Source organism: Balaenoptera musculus, chromosome 4, assembly GCF_009873245.2.
Source record: "Balaenoptera musculus isolate JJ_BM4_2016_0621 chromosome 4, mBalMus1.pri.v3, whole genome shotgun sequence".
NCBI classification, from domain to species: domain Eukaryota; kingdom Metazoa; phylum Chordata; class Mammalia; order Artiodactyla; family Balaenopteridae; genus Balaenoptera; species Balaenoptera musculus.
In genome coordinates, this window is record NC_045788.1 from 35,485,526 (window position 1) to 35,508,135 (window position 22,610).

General features: G+C 37.1%; 1 protein-coding gene across 5 annotated transcripts; it reads right to left on the reverse strand.

Moving 5' to 3' along the window:
- Positions 1 to 641: 641 nt before the first annotated feature.
- C4H3orf33 (chromosome 4 C3orf33 homolog) lies at positions 642 to 18,017 on the reverse strand. 5 transcript variants are annotated; one of them, XR_005019727.1, is made up of 7 exons: positions 17,885 to 18,017; positions 15,987 to 16,046; positions 11,603 to 11,680; positions 8,764 to 8,911; positions 3,716 to 3,876; positions 3,312 to 3,494; positions 1,363 to 1,441 (listed from the first exon to the last, which is right to left on the reverse strand). XR_005019727.1 is itself a non-coding variant. In XM_036851037.1 (6 exons), the coding sequence occupies exons 1-6, from the start codon at positions 17,996 to 17,998 to the stop codon at positions 1,040 to 1,042; spliced, it is 963 nt and encodes a 320-aa protein (XP_036706932.1). In that variant the 5' UTR covers positions 17,999 to 18,017; the 3' UTR covers positions 642 to 1,039. The 5 variants fall into 5 exon arrangements, 4 of the variants coding, with proteins under 4 accessions (XP_036706932.1, XP_036706934.1, XP_036706933.1 ...); XM_036851037.1 differs by lacking the exon at positions 3,312 to 3,494 and having other exon boundaries at positions 642 to 1,441; XM_036851039.1 differs by lacking the exons at positions 3,312 to 3,494; positions 11,603 to 11,680 and having other exon boundaries at positions 642 to 1,441.
- Positions 18,018 to 22,610: the final 4,593 nt, after the last annotated feature.

Consider the following 22,610-nt stretch of genomic DNA (forward strand, 5'->3'; position numbering starts at 1 on the left):
TCTGCCCTCCAATGCAGGGGACACAGGTTCGATCCCTGGTCAGGGAACTAAGATCCCACATGCTGCAGGGGAACTAAGCCCACACGCCACAACTACTGAGCCCATGCGCCTCAACTAGAGGGAAGCCTGCACACTGCAAGAAAGAGCCCGTGTGCCGCAACTAAGACCCGACGCAGCCAAAAATAAATAAATAAATAAATTAAATAATTATAAAAAAAGAAAAACTTCTGGACACATTGTGGGTGGATTATTGCTGGTGTTGTGAAAGAAGCTTATACTGTCAGGAGGATTTTAGCAGCAAGTATGTGTGTATATCACTTCCTCAAACCAACTAAAACTGGCTTTAAAAATAAAGAAATTTACTATCTCGTGTAATAAGAAATTGGGAGGCAAGAGAGTTCAAGCCCTTAGGGGCTCGACAATGTCAGAAGGCATCCCTATTCTTTTTATCCTGTGTGCTGCCATCCTCGGCTCATTCACGATTTTGTCCTCAGGATTATCCCCCTCATCTAACAACAGGTAGAAATAAGCCACTCTTTACTAGTAGAAAATGGTCTAAGTACCTTCTCTTGTAGCTCTGCCTCAAATTCACAAGCAGTTATAAAGCAGTGGAGAGAAAAGAGCAGCCTCAGACATTATGCATAAAGAGTCCCTTTATTATAAGTAATCAAAAGTAAACAAATACTCTCTTTAAACAAAAGTTAAATATGGCTGCCCAAAATGACTAAAATAATACAATGGCCAATAGTTAAACTCTCTCTTCATATATTATCACTACATGTATATCGCACTCAACCTGATAACTTTTTATAGAGCGTTTCATTTTTCCTAAAAAGATATTACATTAATCACAATTTATTTAAATTATTCTGAAATTACATTTATAAGAATCATCTCTTAAATATTTAAATACATTAGAATGCAACTTTGATCATTTGGGGAAATTTCCCATTTCAACTCAATGAAAAATATCCATTATATTTATCCATTATATTTTATTCTTTTTGGAGTAGGTCACCTCCAGATCTCTTGGAATATTTCATCCTTTTCTACGAAAGTGTATGCGACTCAGAAGTTCTCTGAACTTCAGTATTAAGGAGTAGTTATTCATGTTTTCTTTCCATGTTTCATAAGTCCCTCTAAATTTGTCATAATAACTTTCTTTTTTCAAGTTGAAATCTGATCCAATTTTTTTAAAATAACTGTCTTTTTTCCATATTTCTCTCCAGGAGCCTTTGAATTTTTCCAAATAACTTTCTTTTTCAGATTCTTCCTTCCATATTCCTTCTCCTTTTTTTAAGGCTATTAATTCAGCTTTAAGTAAGTTTCTGTGAATTCTCCAATAGATTTTAGAATCATAATTTAGCCCTTTAACGAGAACAGTTTTGCCAAGGCCTCTTCTCAAAATTTCTTCATTCAGACTCACACTAAAATATCTACCCTTGAATAAAAAAATAACACAAGCCAATTATTTAATAAAGTTACTAGCATACCTGTAACACTTTATTTACTTTAAAATCAGTCATTCTGCAACTTGAGTCCTCCAAATAAAAGTCAAAAGTATAAATGCAAAAGGGTCCTTAAGAGCTTAAAACAGTTAACGCTAAATCCAAGAATTTCATTACTAGAAGAGACCATTGCTCAAAGACAACTGACTCTTTTATAACATATCGTTCTCCACAGGCTCACTGGTCTCCTACCCAAAAATGTGTAGAAGCAATAAAGTACGAAAAGGGTTTTTTGCTTTTATTGTTGTCGTTTGGAGGGGAAATGGAGCACACACCAGATAGGTAAAATGACAGGAGGCCACAGCAAAAGAGAAACTAAAGAAAAGTAACGAAACTAAAAAGCAGACAAACACAAAATGAAATGAATCATCACTGAACTGTTAATTTAGGTTCAGAATTCCAGTGTTGAGGAAGGCACTGGCGTGTAAATACATTTTTAAAAGATGTCCCGTAAAATAATGAACATAAAAATAGTCCTGGCCTTTGAATCTTCACCCTTCAGGAAATTTCATTCATACCTCACTGCCTAATGAAACCAGATAAATGGGATTTTTTTTTTTTTCTCGCTAATTTACAGTGTAACGGAGATCCCGCTTAGCTATTTCCATAGTCCTTGTGGGATTTTAACCTAACAAGATTAATTTAAACAAAGTATTAGTAATTTTATAGCTTCATTAGACAAGTAATTCACAGTTAAATTTTTTTAATGTGAAAACTAAAGGTTTAAAGTAGGAAACATTTTCTAAGACTATCTAAAGGAATAAAGTAACCTTTTGTTCCTTTAAATGCAGTAGCTTTTGGTACATGATGATAAGCGGCTAATAAATACAGTTTTAAAGGGATTATCATATTTGTCTCAGTGTTTTAAATTTAATGAGCTGAACCAAAATAAAAATAATTAAAATTCAACCTCACACTACAGTAAAATTCAACAGAAGTAAGTTACCGAAATATGCATAAAGCATAATTTGGTCACCTTGTAGGAAAGAGTATAAGGTAAAGACAGATAAGGTGAAGTGTGGGCTCAGGAGCCAGGAAGAGCTGGGCTTGAATAGCGGTTCTTCCACTTGGTTACCCGGAGTCCCCCCTGTAAATGGGAATAAAATGATTCCATAGGGGGGGTTTTGAGGATAAATAATATATACTCCTCAATTGAAAAGAGAAGTTAATATTTTTGTAAGGCCTTTGGGATCTTTTATATACTTTTGTATTATCAACTTAGTCAAGTGTAAGATGCTTCAACCAATCACTATTGGATAATTCTTATTTTAAAAGAACTGAATGTGATCTGGACATGCAAAAATTAATGGATTTCATTAGGTGTTCTATTAATAATTCAAAAAGCTTTTAATAATTAAAATGGTTACAATTCTAATCACTTTAATGTGAGGTTATTTTTCTCTTCAGATTATTCTTGTTTGTTATATAATAAGGAACTTTAAAAATAAGAAAAATTACCCTCAATCCTGTTATAATAACATTTCAACTATTTTATTTTTCCATGTTCTTTTTTCAGTAATTGTCCACCAAAAGAAATTTGGAAGAAGGCACATCGAAGGACTCAAGACATGACAGGGCAACAGTAATGAAGCTCTAAGGCATCCCTAGTTACAGAATGGCTAATGGCCAATCATAAAGGTAAGGAACCCGAGGCAATGTCTTCAGATGACTGACTACTGATCGTGAAAAGTATTTAAATATGCCCAGTAGTATTAAATATGCTCAATGTTTTTATAATTCGAAGACTTATACGTTAAGGCATACCTATCTACAAGGTATTGGACCAGAATGAGCAATATTTACCTTCAGAAAACACCCTTGCTCTTTGCAATTTCCAGTTGACAAGTCGCACTCAACAAGTGGTTTATAATAACAAGTGTGATATAATGTCCATAAATAAATGTATAAGATACTCCTTAAACTGGCAATGTCCAGAGTCATTAATAATTTGAAGTTTTTTTACTTTTTCTTAATTTTCTATTTTTTCTATAATAAACATATAAACATAATTTTTTCTATAATAAACAAATTTTATAGCAAAATTTATATATAAAACATCTAGTTCTCTATACATAATCACGTGAGTAGTACTTTAAAAAGACAAAAAAATTCAGTCTCATTATATATTCAAGGTTCTGATTAATGAGGAGTTTATGTATTAAATAATAAGAATAAAATATTGCTAGTTATTTCTTCACACTACTTACCTTATTCACTAAAAGGTAGCAAAAGAGTGCTGAATTCTCCTTTCCAAGAAGTTGGAACCATACTACTTGGGAAGGTTTTAGCTCTTTTTGTAACCACACCTTCCCAGTTTCAGTGAGTTCTACTCCAGCCAACTTAACCAGCAAAGCACCACATGGCTCTTCTAAAAGGGTTAGGTAGAAAAGAGTTTTAGCTTTAATACCACGTTACAAAAGCAAATTCCAAAGTCATTTGGGCTCCAAAAAACAACTGGATATATTATGTTTATTTATAAATACCCAGACTCTCTAGATATAGATCCATTCATTTCTAGAGTCAACTTGTCTTTTAAAACAATACAAGTATGTAACAGATGGAATAATTTCAAAAACTCATTTCAGTAAGCTCCAGAACAGGATGTAGGGTTTAAACAATTTACCTTTTTTAAAAAAATCTGCCAGATTTATTTCTATGCACACATACACGTAATACTACAAGATACGTCGTTCAATAATATAAGCTCCTATGACCAATAGGACTGTATAAACTGCGTTTTCACTTAATGTACTGAGGATACTTTCCCATCTCAATAAATATTAATATCAACATTATTTTTTTAATATACATTTTACAAAACTGACTTCCAGACAGGATTTTATCAATTTATTATCCAAGTAACATAGTAATAAGAAAGTTTGGGCAAACTCTTGATAAAATTTTAACCAATTAAACTTTAATAACAGGATTTTATTGTAGAAAAAGTTTATAACTTTCCATAAAGGATAATGGCTGACAAAAAAAAAAATCTTGATGACTTTTTTTGGAAAGAAATTATACATTTAACATATGTTAAACTCTTATACAAGTAGCTGAAAGTATAAAGTTAAGTTCATTTAATTGCTAGGGAAAAAGTAATACTTGAGTTCAGGAAGATATCCTAGAAGCTTGCCACAATATTATTTGATGATAGAAAAACATTTTCTTTAGGGCATGGGTTCTTGAAACCTGTCCTAGAGTTTCAGTTAGAGAAGTATCAAAAGTTGTAAGTAGGATTATGTCCTTAGAAAAATCTGTGACACAGTAAATACACAAATTAGATTAAGGCAGAACATATAATAAAGACTAGATGAATTCAAATCATTGGTACATAATGAGTTAAGAGAAGCCTGAAGATCCTGAGGTCTCTCTTCAATCCTTTAATGCTGCCATCAACACCAGCTGTCTTCCAATAAAACAACCTCTAGTCTTTAAGACCAAAACTTTGGGGACCAAAAACATGAATCTAAGTCAACACTATCAACCTTAAGTATTAATGTCCTAATTCTTCACTTCACAAAAGGTCACTGGGATTCCTTTAAAATTAGCAATTCCCCATTAAGCATTTAAAATATGATGCGGCCAATAAAAATTTAAAACTAAATCTTCCAAGAACTAATCTACTGAATAAGGTTAGTTATATCCATCATATATTTTTGCCCAAACAGCTGAGGTTTTTTTGAAAAAGGAGATGCAACTTTTAATGCTTATGATGTCTAATTTTAGCTTTGTGTGAATCCCTCTATCTTACCAGCTCTTCAACAAATCTTTTATGCACATATTTTAAAAAAGCCTAATTCATACTGGATTGGATGACACAGATAACGCCAAAGGTTATAAGGGGACAGCAACATGGGCTCCAGTGGGAGAACCCAAGAGCAGGACTTGGGTTTTGCAGAATGAACAGAGAGGCAGGAGGAGGAGGAGGAAGTGAGTATGTCAAGTAAGGGAAAGACCATGGGCACCTGGAGAAAACTGCAGACACAAGATGAATACTGAAGCAAATCACCACTAAGGGGTCTGTTATATTTCTGTTCCATCAGATGGGTCGGAAACTTCATGATTAAATATTCTTAAAGTTTTTATAAAGATAGTACATGATAGAAAAACAACTGATTTATACCCTCGATTTAGTAAACATTTATATTTAGAAAACATTATAAGTGAATTCATGACAATGGACAATTTCACAAGACAGGAGTATCACATATGTCAAAAAGATTATTTTTTACCATCCGGGATAGGAGAAGCTTTGAGTAATATCCTCACTAGACTGAAGGTTTTGTGACTACTGTAGGATCACATCCACTGTTTGCCACTATATACTGAGACTGTGACAAAACAGCAGGCATTCAGTAAACATTTATTGAAGAAATGAAGTGTCCTAAGAGTTTCGCTTCATAAAAATTTTCAGCTCTGTGTGTGTTTGCCTCCTCATCATACACACCAAAGATAAGATCATGGAAGGAAGGGATATCACAGAATAGTCATGAGGAAGCAGTCTTGGAAATATAATTCTCTTCTTTGATGGTGGTGGAAACCATAAGCCAAAACTAGAAACAGAACACAAGCTCTCCACACCAATACACATTCTACTACACCACACAGACTCTACTCTGATGCAGTTATCTGAGCTAAATCTTTTTGGTTAGAATGGCCTTAACTTGGGGAGCCTGAATCTTAGCCCTCCTTACAATAAAATCAAAAGTCCATCCCTGGGACTTCCCTGGTGGCGCAGTGGTTAAGAACCTGCCTGCCAATGCGGGGGACACGGGTTTGATCCCAGGAAGATCCCACATGCCGCGGAGCAACTAAGCCCATGTGCCACAACTACTGAGCCTGTGCGCCACAACTACTGAAGCCCGCACTCCCCAGAGCCCATGTGCTGCAACTATTGAGCACACGCACCACAACTACTGAAGCCCACATGCTCTAGGGCCCACATGCCACAACTACTGAGCCCGTGTGCTGCAACTACTGAAGCCTGCGCACCTAGAGCCTGTGCTCCGCAACAAGAGAAGCCACCGCAATGAGAAGCCCATGCACTGCAATGAAGAGTAGCCCCTGCTCGCCACAACTAGAGAAAGCCTGCGTGCAGCAACAAAGACCAACGCAGCCAAAAAAAATTAATTAATTAAAAAAATAAAAAATTTAAAAAAATAAAAGTCCATCTCTACCCTACAGGCCAGATAGTAAAAATAGTGAAAGGAACATAAGGAGCTTTCAATTAACAGCTATTTTTAAATGAAAAAGATTATGCTGTAACATCTTATTATATCATTCAAAATAATGCTTGGAAAGCAACCTTCTAGTTCTACAGCCATTTTATAAGTAAATAGGTTTAACTAATGAAAATGCAAAATGATCTCTTTAACATCAACAATTTATGTTCAGTTACAAAAAGTATTAACACTACCGTGACATTTGTACTGGTTATCATCTGTTGGGACGAATAAGACATGTCTGTTTCTTTAACTTTTGCATCTCTATGCATAAAGTTGTGGACTGGGTAGCAGAAAATCTGTTTTCTACCTTTGATTTCATCAACTGTTAGGTAGATGGCTTCATACATGGCCTTTAACCTCTATAGAAAATATTTAAATAAGTGGGGGAGAAAAGTAAGTTTCCTTTCAGCTCTAAAATTTTGATTGTTTGTACCAACTTGATCAACATTTTTATTTGATGTGAAACCCATTAATAACAATATGTGTATATGGCAGTTAGAGTGCTGTAGCATTGCTCGACTTCCAGGGCAGATTCCCACTGAGCACCATCCCTGGAACTGCGCGATGTACAGCCTGGACAATCACAAGTGATGACCTTGCTGTCTAAGGACTAAAGAATCATCACTATTTCAGACAGGAGAGATTTAAATTATTGCAGCATTATTACAACAACTGAGAAGGTAGAGGACTTATGAAGTATAAACCATGCTTAGAGCTGAAATGGCCAAAAAATAAACATCTCAGGTATCTTTCTCTAGGGAACAATATTGTTTGATTTGTTAAAGAAGTCAATCATGTCAGGTATGTTTGGGGAAAAAAAATCAATCTTATTCCTTTGCAGCCCTATCTAATTGAACAGAGTGGTATTCATTCATCTGAGGCTAAAGAAATAAGAACCCGTTTCTTCAAAACAGTAAAATAATATTAAGAAGATCTTTAAATATAACTCAGTTAATTCATTTGACAAATTTTGCCAAGTCTCTGTTGGCTAACAATTATTTTTCTAGGGACTGTGAATAATGAGATAGATAAGAAAAGTTCCCTGCCCACCAGGGGCTCACAGTTTAATAGAAGGATATAAACCTAGATATATAATTAACAGGAAAATGTGTTTCAGTACTGTAATTTCAGTGTGTACAAATTGCTTGGGGGATAGGAAAGAAAGAGGCTAATTCTGCTTGGGAGTTAAGGAGAGCTTCACAGAAGAGCTGACATTTGAGTTAGATCCTAAAGAATCCACAGGAGCCAAGTCACTCTGGGCAAAGAACTATGCCCAGGGCATGAGAACACATGGAAGCAGCAGGCATGTCTGTGTGGCTGGGGGCTTTGCCATGAAGCAGGGAGAAATGGGAATTGCAGCAGCAAAGCTATGGTCTCTGCCCAGCTCTCCAGCCTCCTTTGGTGTCTCTTGTCCCCTTCTTCCCTATGCCCCGGCCAGACGAGCCTTCACGTCACGTGCTTACCAAAAGAGCCAACTCATCCCCACGCATATTCTTCCTAGCCAGCCCCCTTCCATTCTTCAGGTATCTGATTAAATAGCAACTCCTCAGTGAGGCCTTCTCTGACCACCATATATGTAGGTTCGTCCTTCACACAACCTCCAATAATTCTCATCCTATACCCTGATCCTTTTCTTCATAGCTCTTAGGACAATTTTTCATTTGTTTGTTGCCCATCTTCCACCTGTACTATAAGCTCCAAGGGGTAGAGTGGTCTTGTTTATTTCACTCCGCACGTACGGCTAGCATAGGACCTAGAACATAACATGTGCTCAATATTTGTGGAATAAATGCTTGAATGCCTGAAAGAACCACTGAGTGGTTGAATGAGAAAAGGAGGGAAGGAAGAAAAGAAATCTGGAGCCAAATTAAATAGTTCCTGTATGTAAGTCAAGAATTTGGACTTTCCCTCATAGATGATGGAGAGTTACTAAAAATTAAAATGACTTTTTTTTGCTATTTTTAAAATAACTTCTAATAACGGAACATTAAAATAGCTATTTAGTGTTATTATTTTTGCACCTTACTTACTTCTCCATGAAGATATAATAGGTAAAGTAATGGGAATATGTTCAACCTCTAAACCATTCTCGGTTATTCGGCGCAGTCGTCCTCGTAGTTTAACATTCCTTCTTATAAATTCTACTGGAATATCTGAAGAGCTTGTGAATTTTGATGTCTGTTGATTTACAAGGAGAAAAATATAACATTTTATTACCATTTTCATATTAAAATTAAGCATGTCAAATTCTCTAAACATTTTAAAGAAGATAAAACCACTGAACATTTTTAATTTGGTTCTTAATTTTATATTAAAATTTTAATAAGATTTAACAGAAAGTGTTTATGGGAACATTATTTAGAAATCTTTAGTCATTATTTTACTATTTCAAGCTACTATATAGAGAACATTAAACAGACTCCTAACTTCTAAAAGCTTACATCCTCGAAATATGACACAATCCATCAAAAAGCAGTGAGTCTGAACATGGCACCACACAAATCTGGCTAAACAGTCACTATCCTATACTATAGATGTACCATCTATTCATGCAGGTACTGCTGGGAGAACCTAACCAAAACTGAGGCAAGTTAAATTTGACTACTAATCAACAAGGTTTTTTCCTTATTTTTTATCTCATAGGAGAAAAAGGCCCCTCCCAAAAGGCCAACATTAGGAATTTATTTAAATACCTAACACCTTGGAGTTAGTCAACATTTTATACCTGTGTCTTCCATATCAACAGTACTATAGAGACAAGCTTAATTCATAATCATGGCTGGGTGAGAGCCTCATACAGGCAGAAGGATAAATGAGTACCCAACTTCCTAAGATAGTAAAGTTGGTCTAAACATTAAAAAAATTTTTTTCAAACAAGAAAAATATTGTAGCAGACAAATCCAGAATGTGGAACATTAAAAATGGGATAAATGACTTGGTTACTCTAACAAATCAATGGTGTAAAGGGGAAAAAATGGGGGCAGGGGTCTAGACTGTTATAAAATAAATGAGTCATAAGAGATATAACAAACAAACGCAATATATGGACCGTGTGAATCCTGATTTGAACAGATCATCTATTGAAAAAAGACACCACTGAGACAATCAAGGAACTCTTAATATGGTCTGGGTATTAGATGATGCTAAGGAGTTGTTAATTATCTTAGATGTGATAATGTTCTAGGACAGACGGACACTGTGAGTCTCTTGATGCGGCACAACAGGAAGCAGTATACACCGTCACCTTCTTGTTCACACTAAATCTACCAAGGAAACACAAATCCAGACTGTGGGATATTCTCTAAGACAAGTGGTTTGGGCTCTTCAAAAATGGCAGTGTCATGACAGACAAAAATTAAACATAAAGATAAAGTGGAACTAAAAGTTTAGATTAAAGGAGACTAAAGAGACATGACAACTAAATACAGTGTGTGATCCTGGACTGAACCTTAGACTGGGGAAAAAAACAGCTACAAAGGATATTTTCAGAAGATAAATATGAATATGAACTGGATTTTAGATATTACTGCAAAAATGTTAAATTTATTAGCTGTGATATTAATGTGACTACGTAGGAAAATATCCCTGCTCTTAGGAAGCACACTATGAAGTCCTTATGGGACAAGTTCCATCATGTCTGCAACTTGCTTTCAAATGGTTTCACTGAGGGAGAGAGAGAAAGCACAGCCATGGAAAAATGTTAACAACTGGTGAATCTAGATAAAAAGGAGGTGACTGCTTCTTCTGGAGAAAACACTGTGAGGAAAAAGATTCTGACGGTATGTACTGTCAGCATTCGGTCAAGAACGTGGAACATGCAGAATGTAAACAAAAGGGAAGAGAAATTCTAAATCAAACACACATGAAAAGTTTGAGTGAGTCACCTGACAGAAGTTGTCTACGAAAAGTTTATGGGTAAGACAGAGAAATGTGGGCTAAACATCCATGCAGATGGCTCCCAGTATGGTTCTGGGACATCGCTAGGGTAGCAATGATGAGTTAATGTCAGTGGGAGGGGCACTCTAGGAGTAAGTAAGCCACGGGGCTCTGACCTGGATCCTCTCCTGTTTAGTATGATCACCAGTGACTTGAATGCGAGCATAAGGATCGAACATCAGCAGGTCTGATGCTTGGAAGGGTATGAATACTAAGTCAGAGTTAGTATTTAAAAAGATCCTGACAATTAGAATGAATGGCTACAACATAAAAGTCTGCCCCTGTATTCTCCCAAACTAAAGGATCAAGAGAATAAAGTAGCATATATGAAAAAGATTTACAGGTTTTAGTTAGCTGTGAACTCAAAATGAGTGAAAGTGTGATAAGGCTGCCAAAAACAAAAAGTGCAAACTCCCTCTCCTCTTTGCCCACCCCCTCACCACTCCCCTCTGCAAAGTTCCACCCAAAGCAACATTATTAGGAGCAGGATCCAGAACAAGGGAGGTGAGGGAGAGAATACTCTAAATCAGGCTCTAAGTGGAATCTATCAGGCTGTTCTGGGTGTCATATTTCATAAAAGACTTCATCGAACTGGAACAAAGCCAGAAGAGGAGAAAAAAGATGGTAAGGAGCCTGGAAACTACATCACATGAGAAAACCAAGAGTATTTTGCACAAGGAAGGCAAGACTTAGAAGGAGTAGAGAGGGACGTTAAAGATGTCTTCAACTACTAAAGGTCCATCCTTTAAATTCTGAGGTGTTTTCATTAAAGGATACACATAAAAGGGCAAAAGTGTGCCTTGATGCTTGGAGTTTTGGAAGTTATTAAGGAGCTAGGGGAGGAAATGGAAAAACGTAGACCCCAATGTTCTACTTTCAAGAAGCTCACAGTCTATGTGAAGAACCTCTAAAGGCAGATCCCACTGCATCTACCTCATGATGGGAGGAATCCAATAATCCCTCAACAGCCAAAAGTTCAATGCAGCATTTCTGTGACACAGAAGGCATTATCTGGAAGAGGAAAAGACAATATGCATAAAACCAGAAAACAACTATAGAGCAACACGTGAATAGGTTTAATATAAAGTGTAAGTGCTAAAGGGTCAAAATGGAAAGGATAGGAACACCTGAGGAAGACATCTTTCAACAAAAAAATCCTGAGTTTGTGATAAACACAGCCTGCTCTCCGGAGCAGGCAGAAAGATGATCCCACTAACAAGGGTGCTATGCCCAAGCTTCAGAGGGTGAAGGGCGTGTCCTAAAGGCAAACAGACAAAAGCTGGAAGCATCGCAGTGAAGAGAAAATAATAAGGGTTTTAAATTCAGGAAGATGTCATATGAAATCCAGTTCTGCCATGTACTAGCCGGATGAACTTGTGAGGGTTATTTCTTTGACCATCCATCTCCTCATCTATAAAAGTTAGGCATAAGAATACCTCTATCACAGAATTATTTTACCTATTAAATGAAATTATATATATAAAGTGCTCAGCACAGTACCGAACTTAATAATCTTTTTTATTTTTAAATACGAAATTTGGAATTGTCAATCTGTAATTGAAAGAATATGAGAAACTGATAAGCTCTCAGAGGGAAGAAGAAGGAGAGAAAACCAGCAATCCAAAAAGAAAGCTGGAGAGGTATTATCAAGGCTCCTTGTGGCAAGATATCAATGCAACATCCGTTCCCAAACCCCTTCTCCCTTGCCAACATGCTCTGTATGGGGTGGAAAAGCTAAATGGCCACTTGCCCAGCCTACTTTCCCCAGCTAGAGGTGGCCATGTGACAAAAGGATGTGAGCAAAGGTCTACAGAGGGCTTCCGGGAACGTTTTTGCTTTTTGCATAAAAGGAAAAGATGCAGCTAGCACCTTCCTTCCTTTTTCCTCTCCTCCTGCCTTGAGCAGCCTGCTATAGCAGCCATCTGTGCCATGAGGAAAGGCAAGGAAAATCAGACAGTCCTAAATTCTATGTTACTGAGCCAGGGAAGCAACGCTAGCAGCCTCTAACCTCCAAACTTCTTGTGACATGAGAAAAATCAACTTTTTAATTGGTTAAGCCACTGTTGATTGGGGTTTCTCTTATTTCTAGCTAAACCTCTCCAACTGTTCTATAACAGAGTTTTTTATCCACTAATGTTCCAATGTTCTTTTTCTCTTCCTTAGTCTGCTCTTCTCATCACTATTATCAAAAACCATAAAATCTAAGAAAAAGACACCAAACTTAAGTCTAAAATAAATAACCTCATAACTATATATATATATATGTATATATATATATATATATATATACATATATATATATATCATTGAATAATTTGCATAAGTCAATGATGTACCTAACATAAGCAGGATTAGGACATGAAAGTCAATGAGAAAAAAAAAAAAGAATGAAAGTCAGTGAGAATAAAAGTGAAAATAATAAACAGTAACACACTCTGCTTTTAATATTACCAAAGTGAAGTACTGAACTATATACTAAAAATAACAAAAAACTTAAAATGATCTCTAATTGATTCATGTGTTTTTTTAAGGGCTAACAAGAGAAATGATCCCTCAGCACTATTTTCCCCTAAACTCTTAATCAGATAATTTAATATTTTGGCAATTTTGGAAACTTCAAAATACAGATATGTCATGGAATGTAGAGATATAAGAAAATGAAAAAAGTAGAACGAAAAGAACTAAAGTTTCAAAAGCTCCATTCTAGAAAAATATACATAGGCTAAAAATGAATGACTTACAAAATCATGGAGGTGTTATAAGAAAGAGCCTATTAAATATAAGGTTGAAAATGAGTTCAAGCCCCCCCACCCCAAAAAAGACAGCCATTTTAGTAAATGGTGTTGGGAAAACCTGACAGCTACATGTCAAAGAATGAAACTGGACTACACTCCATGCACAAAAATAAATTCAAAATGGATTAAAGACTTAAACGTAAGGCCTGAAACCATAAACCTTCTAGAATAAAACACAGGCAGTATGCTCTTTGCCATCAGTCTTATATTTTTTTGGATATGCCTCCTCAGGCAAAGGAAACAAAAGTGAAAATAAACAAATGGGACATCAAACTAAAAAGCTTTTGCACGGTGAAGGAAACTATCAACAAAACAAATAGGCAGCCTACTGAATGGGAGAAGATATTTACAAATGATATATCCAATAAGGGCTTAATTTCCAAAATATACAAAGAATTTATACAACTCAGCATCAAAAAACAAACAACCCGATTAAAATACGGGCAGAAGACCTAAAGATACATTTTTCCAATGTATACCAAAGATGGTATACAGATGGCCAACAGGCACATGAAAAGATGCTCAACATCACTAATCATCAGGGAAATGCAAATCAAAACCACAATGAGATATCACCTCACACTTGTCCCAACTGCTATTATCAAAAAGACAACAAATAACAAGTGTTGGTGAGGATGTGGAGAAAAGGGAACCCTCATGTACTGTTGGTGGGAATGTAAATTGGTGCTGCCACTATGCAGAATAGTATGGAGGTTCCTCAAAAAATTAAAAATACAACTACCATATGATCAAGCAATTCCACTCCTGGGTATTTGTCCAAAGAAAATGAAAACACTAATTTGAAAAGATGTATGTACCCACATGTTCACTGCAGCATCATTTACAGTGGCCAAGATATGGAAGCAACCTAAATGCCTATCGATAGATGAATGGATAAAGAAGATGTGGTATGTATATATACAATGGAATATTACTCAGCCATAAAAAAGAATGGAATCTTGCCACTTGCAACAACATGGATGGACCTAGAGGGTATTATGCTAAATGAATAAGTCAGACAGAGAAAGACAAGTACTGTATGATTTCACTTATATGTGGACTCTGAAAAATAAATGAACAAATGCAACAAAACAGAAACACAGTCATACATACAGAGAACAAACAGGTGGTTGCCAGAGGGGAGGGGAGGGAGGGAAGGAAAGAAATAGGTAAGGGAGATAAGACTAGGAGATAAACTTCTAGTTACAAAATAAATGAGTCACAGGTATGAAGTGTACAGCATGGGGAATTTAGTCAGTAATTATGCAATATCTTTGTATGGTGACATGGTAACTAGACTCGTTCGTGGTGATCATTTTGAAACGTATTGAAATATCAAATCACTACGTTGTGTAACAGAAAGTAACATAGCGTTGTAGGTCAATTTTACTTCAAAAACAAACTCATACAAAAAAAGATCAGATTTGCGGTTAGGAGAGGTGGGGGTAGGGGAAGAGGGAACTTGGAAGGTACAAACTTCTAGTTATAAGATAAATAAGTACTAGGGATGTAATGTTCAACATGATTAATATAATGAACACTGCTGTAAGTTATCTATGAAAGTGGTTGAGAGAGGAAATTCTAAGACTTCTCATCACAAGGAAAAAAATTTTTTTTCTATTTATTTAATTTCGTATCTATATGAGATGATGGATGTTCACTAAATTTACTGTGGTGATCATTTCATGAGGTGTGTAAGTCAAATCATTATGCTGTACATCTTAAACTTACACTTTCACTGTATGTCAATTACCTCTCAGTTTAAAAAGATGAGTGCAAGGCACTAAAACAAAAAGAAGGGAAAAGAGAGACAAAAGTTTTGAAATTGGTGTCTGGGTGAAAAGGCAACAGTTGGAAAAGATATAGTATGATAAAGTAATGGGGTGTAGTCAATGATAATACAAAACAATATAAAGATAAGTGTAGGAAATAAATATTTATAGAAGCAATATATCCATCGCAGTTGGATGACACATGACACTGACACTGAACATGACACTGAAATTACATCCTATGATAACAATAAGGTGTATTAAAAAATACTTGTAAATCTTGAATTATCAAATGGATTTCCACAATGTCTATTATTAATACATTATTGAAAGGGCAAAAAAATACACTAAATGAAAGCATAAATTATTTAGTTCTAAGGGACATAATTCAACGGCGACTTAAATTTAATACCACCATAGGAAACACTTTTGACTGTTTTCAACATCTGAAATGCAAATTTAGTGTTTACACTATTCTAGCAAATTAAATCCTTTTCAGATTCCTTTTTAAGCAGGAAGAAAAATGATTATGGAAATACAGGCTGTGCAATTACTTTCCATAAAATCCTGTGTATGTTACTTTTAAACCAATATCTTAAAATATGTTCATTGTTCTAAAATACTATTTAAAAGCTTCTAATATGAATAACAAAATGATACACTGCTTGAGATATCATCCTTCTCGTTTGAAGTGAGAAAAATTAACTGTCTGGTGCTTATCATAATGTCTTCTTCATTTTTTTAACTTACCAGTCGAACACTTCTTAGAAGTAACATTACTCCAGCTATGGCCATTACGGTGCTGATGTTCTTCAAAAAGAGATTTAATGATTAATCCTAAGTATTATTCACAATAGTGAAAGTACTAATTAGAAGGCAGAAAAAAAATCCTCCCTGTACCTAACTGCCCAAATAAGGCATATCCTTCAACTAAAGGTCTACTTCTTCCAAAAAAACTAACTGCCCACCCGCCCATTAATCTTCCCCTTTTTCTCCAACCAAACTGGCACACACAGTAATTATATACATAATATGGTACTGCTCTCTATTGATTGTATTGCTTTAACCATGAGTTCCCTGAATGCATGAATTAGTCTAATACTTCTTCTGCAAGGCCCACAGGAACTCCATAACCCTGAGTCTGCAGGCAGAATTTAAGTATCTGGTAGAAAACTTTATCACCAAAACCTTAAAATATAGCACTTGGGAAATACATGTTGCAAACAGTTGGGGAAAACTTAGCGATGCCTTTAAAGTGCTTCGTTTAAACTGAAACAGACCTAAAGGAGTTTAATTAAGTAATAAGGATCCTATAATTCCCTCAACAGTGGTAATCTAACATGCTTTCCTTCAATAAATACAACTAAGCATATAAGAGATGAAGTTGAAAATATACACAAGGGTACATTCTGTGATTGGATTATTTGGAATGAAATATCCATGTGCTAACTTAACACTGTTTCCTCCCCAATGCTGATGAGGTTATTTTTTTAAGTTGTAATAACCAATGCATCTCTTCCTGCTTAACTGGAAGAACCAAGGCCTTGTCAATTAACATACATGTGTATGTATATTCACATATATATATATACTGTATTAATGCTACAAATATTTATCTAGCACTTACTAAGTGGTAGTTACTACTCTAAGGACTGAGCTGCACTGGTGAGTGAAAACAGACATGGTCCTGGCTCTTGTGTTGCTTGGCTGCAAAGTATTTGCAAAGCTGATGATCCTACTCAACTTTCCAGCGGAATTCAACGAAGTTCATCATTCCATCTGAAAACATACTCTCCACTTGGCTTCCAGGACACCTGGTTTTCCTGATTTTCCTCCTCCTCCCTGTCTGTTCCTTCCTAGTCTTTGCTGACCTCCTTTTCATGCCCCAAATTCTAAATGTTAGAGAGGCCCCCAGGTCTCAGTTCTAGGGCTTCTTCAGGAGCTTTTCTGACTGGCTCCAAGACATCATCCAAGCTTTAAATACTACTCAAGGTTTATGCAGCCCATTCCCAAAGTTATACGCCCAGTTCTGATTTCCCTTCAATACATGACTCCTGTCTCCAGTTGCCTAGAACATCTACAGCTACGTTTAGAAGTCTAATGACCATCTTCAAGTTCACACATCTCCATTTAGAGGTCTCATGGGCATCCTCAAGTTCACACGTGCAAAAAGCTCCCTAGATTTCCCTAACAATTCATTTATCCCAACTCCTCTATGTCATCAATTTCCAACACCATTCACGAAGCAGGCAGCCCCCTTTATTCCTCTCTTTGTTAGAAAGAAAGGAATCACCACAACCCTCTCTCGTCTAGTCGCCGAAGATGCAGCCCTCCTCCCCGACCCCCACCCCCGCCCTTTGTTGGAACTCCAGTGGCCTCTCACTGCATTAAAGAAACGAACTCCTCCACTCTCCGCAGGCCTATGGAGTTACGTGCCCTGCTTTGGTCTCTGCCCGGCCCTCCCCAACTGCCCCCGCGGCCCCGCACACGCTGCCCTGACCGGGCGGCCCTCGAGCTGCTCCCCCGCGGCCCTCCATGCCTCCTCGGCCCGGCGGGTCCGCTGCCCGGGCCTCCCCAGGACGCGTCTCCCTCAGGCTCAGCCGCGCAGCCCGCGCCCACCACCTGCCCGACCGGCGGGTCTGCGGTACCCGGACGAGACGCAGGTGGTCGTCTGCCCATTGCGAGATCCACGCCACCACGTTGGGCGCTGCTCGGTCCCGGTCCGGCGGCGAGGTGCCGGCGGCCACGGGCCGCCCCGCCATGTTGCCGACCTCCCGCGAGCCCGCGCCGCCTCTTTGACCGGGCGACAGGGGGCGCCGCTCTCCGCGAGCGGGCGGACGTGTTCGCGCTCCTCCGGCTGGAGGGAAGCTGTCCGAGCCGACCGCCGGGTCCCCTTTTCCGCAGCCTAGGAGTGGCCGGGGGCAGGCCTCCCAACCCGTAAAGAGATATCTTCACAGTGACCCCAGCATTTATGCAGGGTTTTCCCACAGCGCAGGAGATCTCTGTGGTACGGGGACAGGAGCTGCAGAATTCCTGGCCATGCTGATGGGAGATGATCACTTTCAACTCGCTTAACTCACATCAGTGTGGGTAGCATGTGCCACGCAAGAAAGAAAACTGAAGTAGATCATTCCTTCCACCTGCTCCCAAATATAACAAGATCCGTATTTCTTATAGTTGAATTGTTGCTTCCTAAGCCAAATATCAGATGCTCTAAATCTTTGAACTGTTAATTGATTAAATGTAGGGAGCTGACATATTCCAAACATCAATACATGGATATTAACTTATTGTGGTAATCATTTTGCAATACATGCTTACATCAAATCATTATGGTGTACACCTAAAACTATGAAATGTTATGTCAATTATATATCAATAAAAAATCAATAGTTAGTGTATTTTAAAACAAACAAAAATAAGTCACAGTACAGTGCAAATTATATAATATTTATGTAAAAAAAATTGTGTGCCTGAGCCATGAAAAGCTGTGCAAGAAACCTGTAACAGGGATTACCGCTGGGAGGAAGGATTTGGGGGTAGGAATGGGAGGGAGGTTTCACTATCTGCCGGCTCTAATAGAACATTTTGCAATGACAGAAATGTTCTGTATCTGCACTGTCCAGTTTCATAGGTAATAGCCACATGTGGCTATTGTGTGCTTGAGATGTAGCTAGTGCAACTAAGGAACTGAATTTTTAATTTTATTAATTTTGATTAATTTAAATCATCACAACTGGCTAGTGGCTATCGTATTGGACAGTTTTGTTTTACCGTATGCATATATTCCCTTTAAAAGTCAAAATAGAGTATGCTGTATTCCTAATAACACATATTATAAGGATTGCTTCAAGGAATGTATTGTCTGAGTACTGTAGTCAATGCAAAGTAAATACAATAGCTAACACTTAGATCTTGCTTACTATGTGCCAGGCGCCGTCCTAAATACTTTTCATATATTAACACCTTTGATCCTCATAGCAACTTTATGAAGTAGACACTATTATTCATCTCAGTTTTAAAGAGGAAGTATTTACAGAGTGATTAAGCCAGTAGCCAAGGTCCCCCAGCCAAAAAGTGGTGAGCTGGGACGTAGTGCTGGGATTCAACTCAGCCAGCTGGCTCTGTCTGTGCACTTAACCACAACACTGACTCCCACAAAGGCAATCAGCTAAATCACATAAATGCTTATAAATTTCCAGTGAAGGTACAACCCAAATGATATTGGGAAAAATCCAAAAAAAAGATACACTACAACCAAAATCTTTAATCACTATTTCAAATAAAAACAAAAGTTCTGTATATTAATAGATTTTGAATAGCTTTAGTTAATAAATGAAAAAATAAGATTTGGGGCAATTATGTGTCTAATTCTGCTTCCTTGGCTTTTCCAATGTCCTGTATCTCTTACCTCCTTTCTGCTCCCACACGCACTGTCCTAGTTGAAGATAACTAGTCTGTTCTCCCTACTTTCCATCCCAGTCTTTTTTTCTATACCCCAGATATCAGCCACCTGGGTGTCTCTAAGACTTCTCAAAAGGTCCTTCTCAATAATATTTCAGCATCGTCCCACTAACCAGTGATGTGGGAAGTATAGTGCCTGCCCCAGGATTTCTGCAGATTAACCAGCAATTTAATATTCTCCTGGGGTAGCTCCACCAAGGAAGCCTGCTCCTTTTACTGCTGGTGACCTCTGAGAACTCACTGGATACGTTGCTTAGGCGAGTAGAGAGGTAGGCACAAAAAGGCACACTTAGATTCTCTGCCCATCCCTTAATTTCCCACAATACCACAGACACAAAGACTGTGTCTATAATGACTTTTTGAGGAAAGTTTGATATTAACTAGGTACAATTACATTTTTTAAAAATCAACTAGATATTAAAGTGAATGTTCCTAGAATCCAAAGAAAAAGGGGAAAAAAATTGAATGGGACCACTTACAAAAACCCCCCAGTTTCTATCCTTGGCTTCTGAAATCAGGAAATGAGGTAGTAAAACTCTGAAATGTTTGCCTCCTGGGGTTATCACTACAGTCCTTAGCTCTTATTAAATTTACATGCACTGTTTACATTCACTTCAGGGCATTAATCTGGCAATTAAGTCTATGTAAGGAATTTCTGGCAGATCATTGCAAATTATATACAGACAAAATCTTTAATATATTAATATATATCCCTAATTTTAGCCTTTGCGGTAGAACCATATTTATTTTATTGAGCTCTTTTGTTGGCCAAGAACAGAGATTTACTTTGTCTACCTCAAATAAAAGAAATCAGGAATTCTCTTACTGCGGTTGGTATGTAGATTATGCAATGAACAGAGACTGCTGGAAAATGTGACAAGATCATGAAGATAATATGGATTTTATCACTTAGGGGAAGCAATTTACTCTAAAGAAGAGTTCATAATTTCTGATTGCATTTTGGAAGAACACTATAATATCTGTAGTGAGGAATATAGACATAGTAGAACTGAGAGTAAGAACCATCAGAAGGCTATTGCACAATCCTAGATTGATAAGCACCTCAAAAAATACTATGATATTCACCATGAGGAGTATGAGTTTTTTTTTTTTTTTTTTAAACACAGGACAGAGGAATAGGTCTAAGTGTTAATAAGCTTCTTTTTTTTTTAAATTAAATTTATTATTATTATTATTAATTTTATTTATTTATTTATTTATGGCTGTGTTGGGTCTTCGTTTCTGTGCGAGGGCTTTCTCTAGTTGCGGCAAGTGGGGGCCACTCTTCATCGCGGTGCGCGGGCCTCTCACTCTCACGGCCTCTCTTGTTGCGGAGCACAGGTTCCAGACGCGCAGGCTCAGCAATTGTGGCTCACGGGCCTAGTTGTTGCGCGGCATGTGGTATCTTCCCAGACCAGGGCTCGAACCCGTGTCCCCTGCATTGGCAGGCAGATGCTCAACCACTGCGCCACCAGGGAAGCCCAGGAGTATGAGTTTTAATAACAAAATTCCACCTCATAATTTTTTTTCTTATTTTTATCAGGACTGGAATAATGAAGAGTGTACCATTAGATTTTTTTACAGTAATAAATGTTAATTTTTAAAAAGAAAACTATTATCTTCATCCTGCCTTCTTCAGAACTTTGTCCTACAAATTGCCCCCTTTCTCCTTTGCACCCTTAATGGGTTCATTTCCCTGGCTCACTCACTGAACTCAAGAGAATGCTCAAGTCTCAATTCCTTCGGAAAAAAATGTTTGAATCAAGTCCCTACTTACACTCATACTACCATCTTCTGATTAAAACTGCCTTCTCTTTCAAAGCTGCTCCCCCATCCACATTTCCTACATCATCTACACTCAAAAGTTCATGTCCTTGCTTCCTATAGTATCCAACTGTCCTTGCAATTCATCTTCACAAACGCTGGAATCAATTTCCTCTTTAATATTACTATTCTAGTTTGGTCCCTGTCTATTCTGAAGGCCTTTAACTGATCTCTCCTCCAATTTCATTTTATTAGAAATTGGCAAATAAGAAAAGAAAAACATCACTAATAAACCAATGCTTATAGACTGCAAAATCTTAGCTTTTGCATTCTCTGACTATATATATATACCTTATGATCCATGTATACGTCAATCTCAGTGTGGGCAGTATCTGATTAGCAATTTTAAAAAAATTTGAGGACTGAAAAGAAATGAATTTTTAAAAAACACTCTACTTTTGGTGTGGAGAAAAGGGAACCCTCCTACGCTGTTGGTAGGAATGTAAATTGGTGCAGCCACTATGGAGAACAGTACACAGGTTCCTTAAAAAACTAAAAATAGAGCTACCATACGATCAAGCAATCCCACTCCTGGGCATATATCCAGAGAAAACCATACTTGGAAAAGATACATGTACCCCAATGTTCACTGTAGCACTATTTACAATAGCCAAAGCATGGAAGCAACCTAAATGTCCACTGACAGATGAATGGATAAAGAAGTTGTGGTACATATATATACAATGGAATACTACTCAGCCATAAAAAAGAATGAAATAATGTCACCTGTAGCAACATGGATGGACCTAGAAATAATCATACTAAGTGAAGTAAGTCAGACAGAGAAAGACAAATATCACATATCACTTATATGTGGAATCTAAAAAAGTTATACAAATGAACTTATTTACAAAACAGAAACAGACTCACAGACTTAGAAAATAAATGTATGGTTACCAAAGGGGAAAAGTGGGTTGGAGAGAGGGACAAATTAGGAGGTTGGGATTAACATATACACATAACTATACACAAAATAGATAATCAATAAGGACCTACTATAGAGCACAGGGAACTCTACTCAATACTCTGTAATAACCTATATGGGAAAAGAATCTGAAAAAGAATAGATATATATATAACTAAATC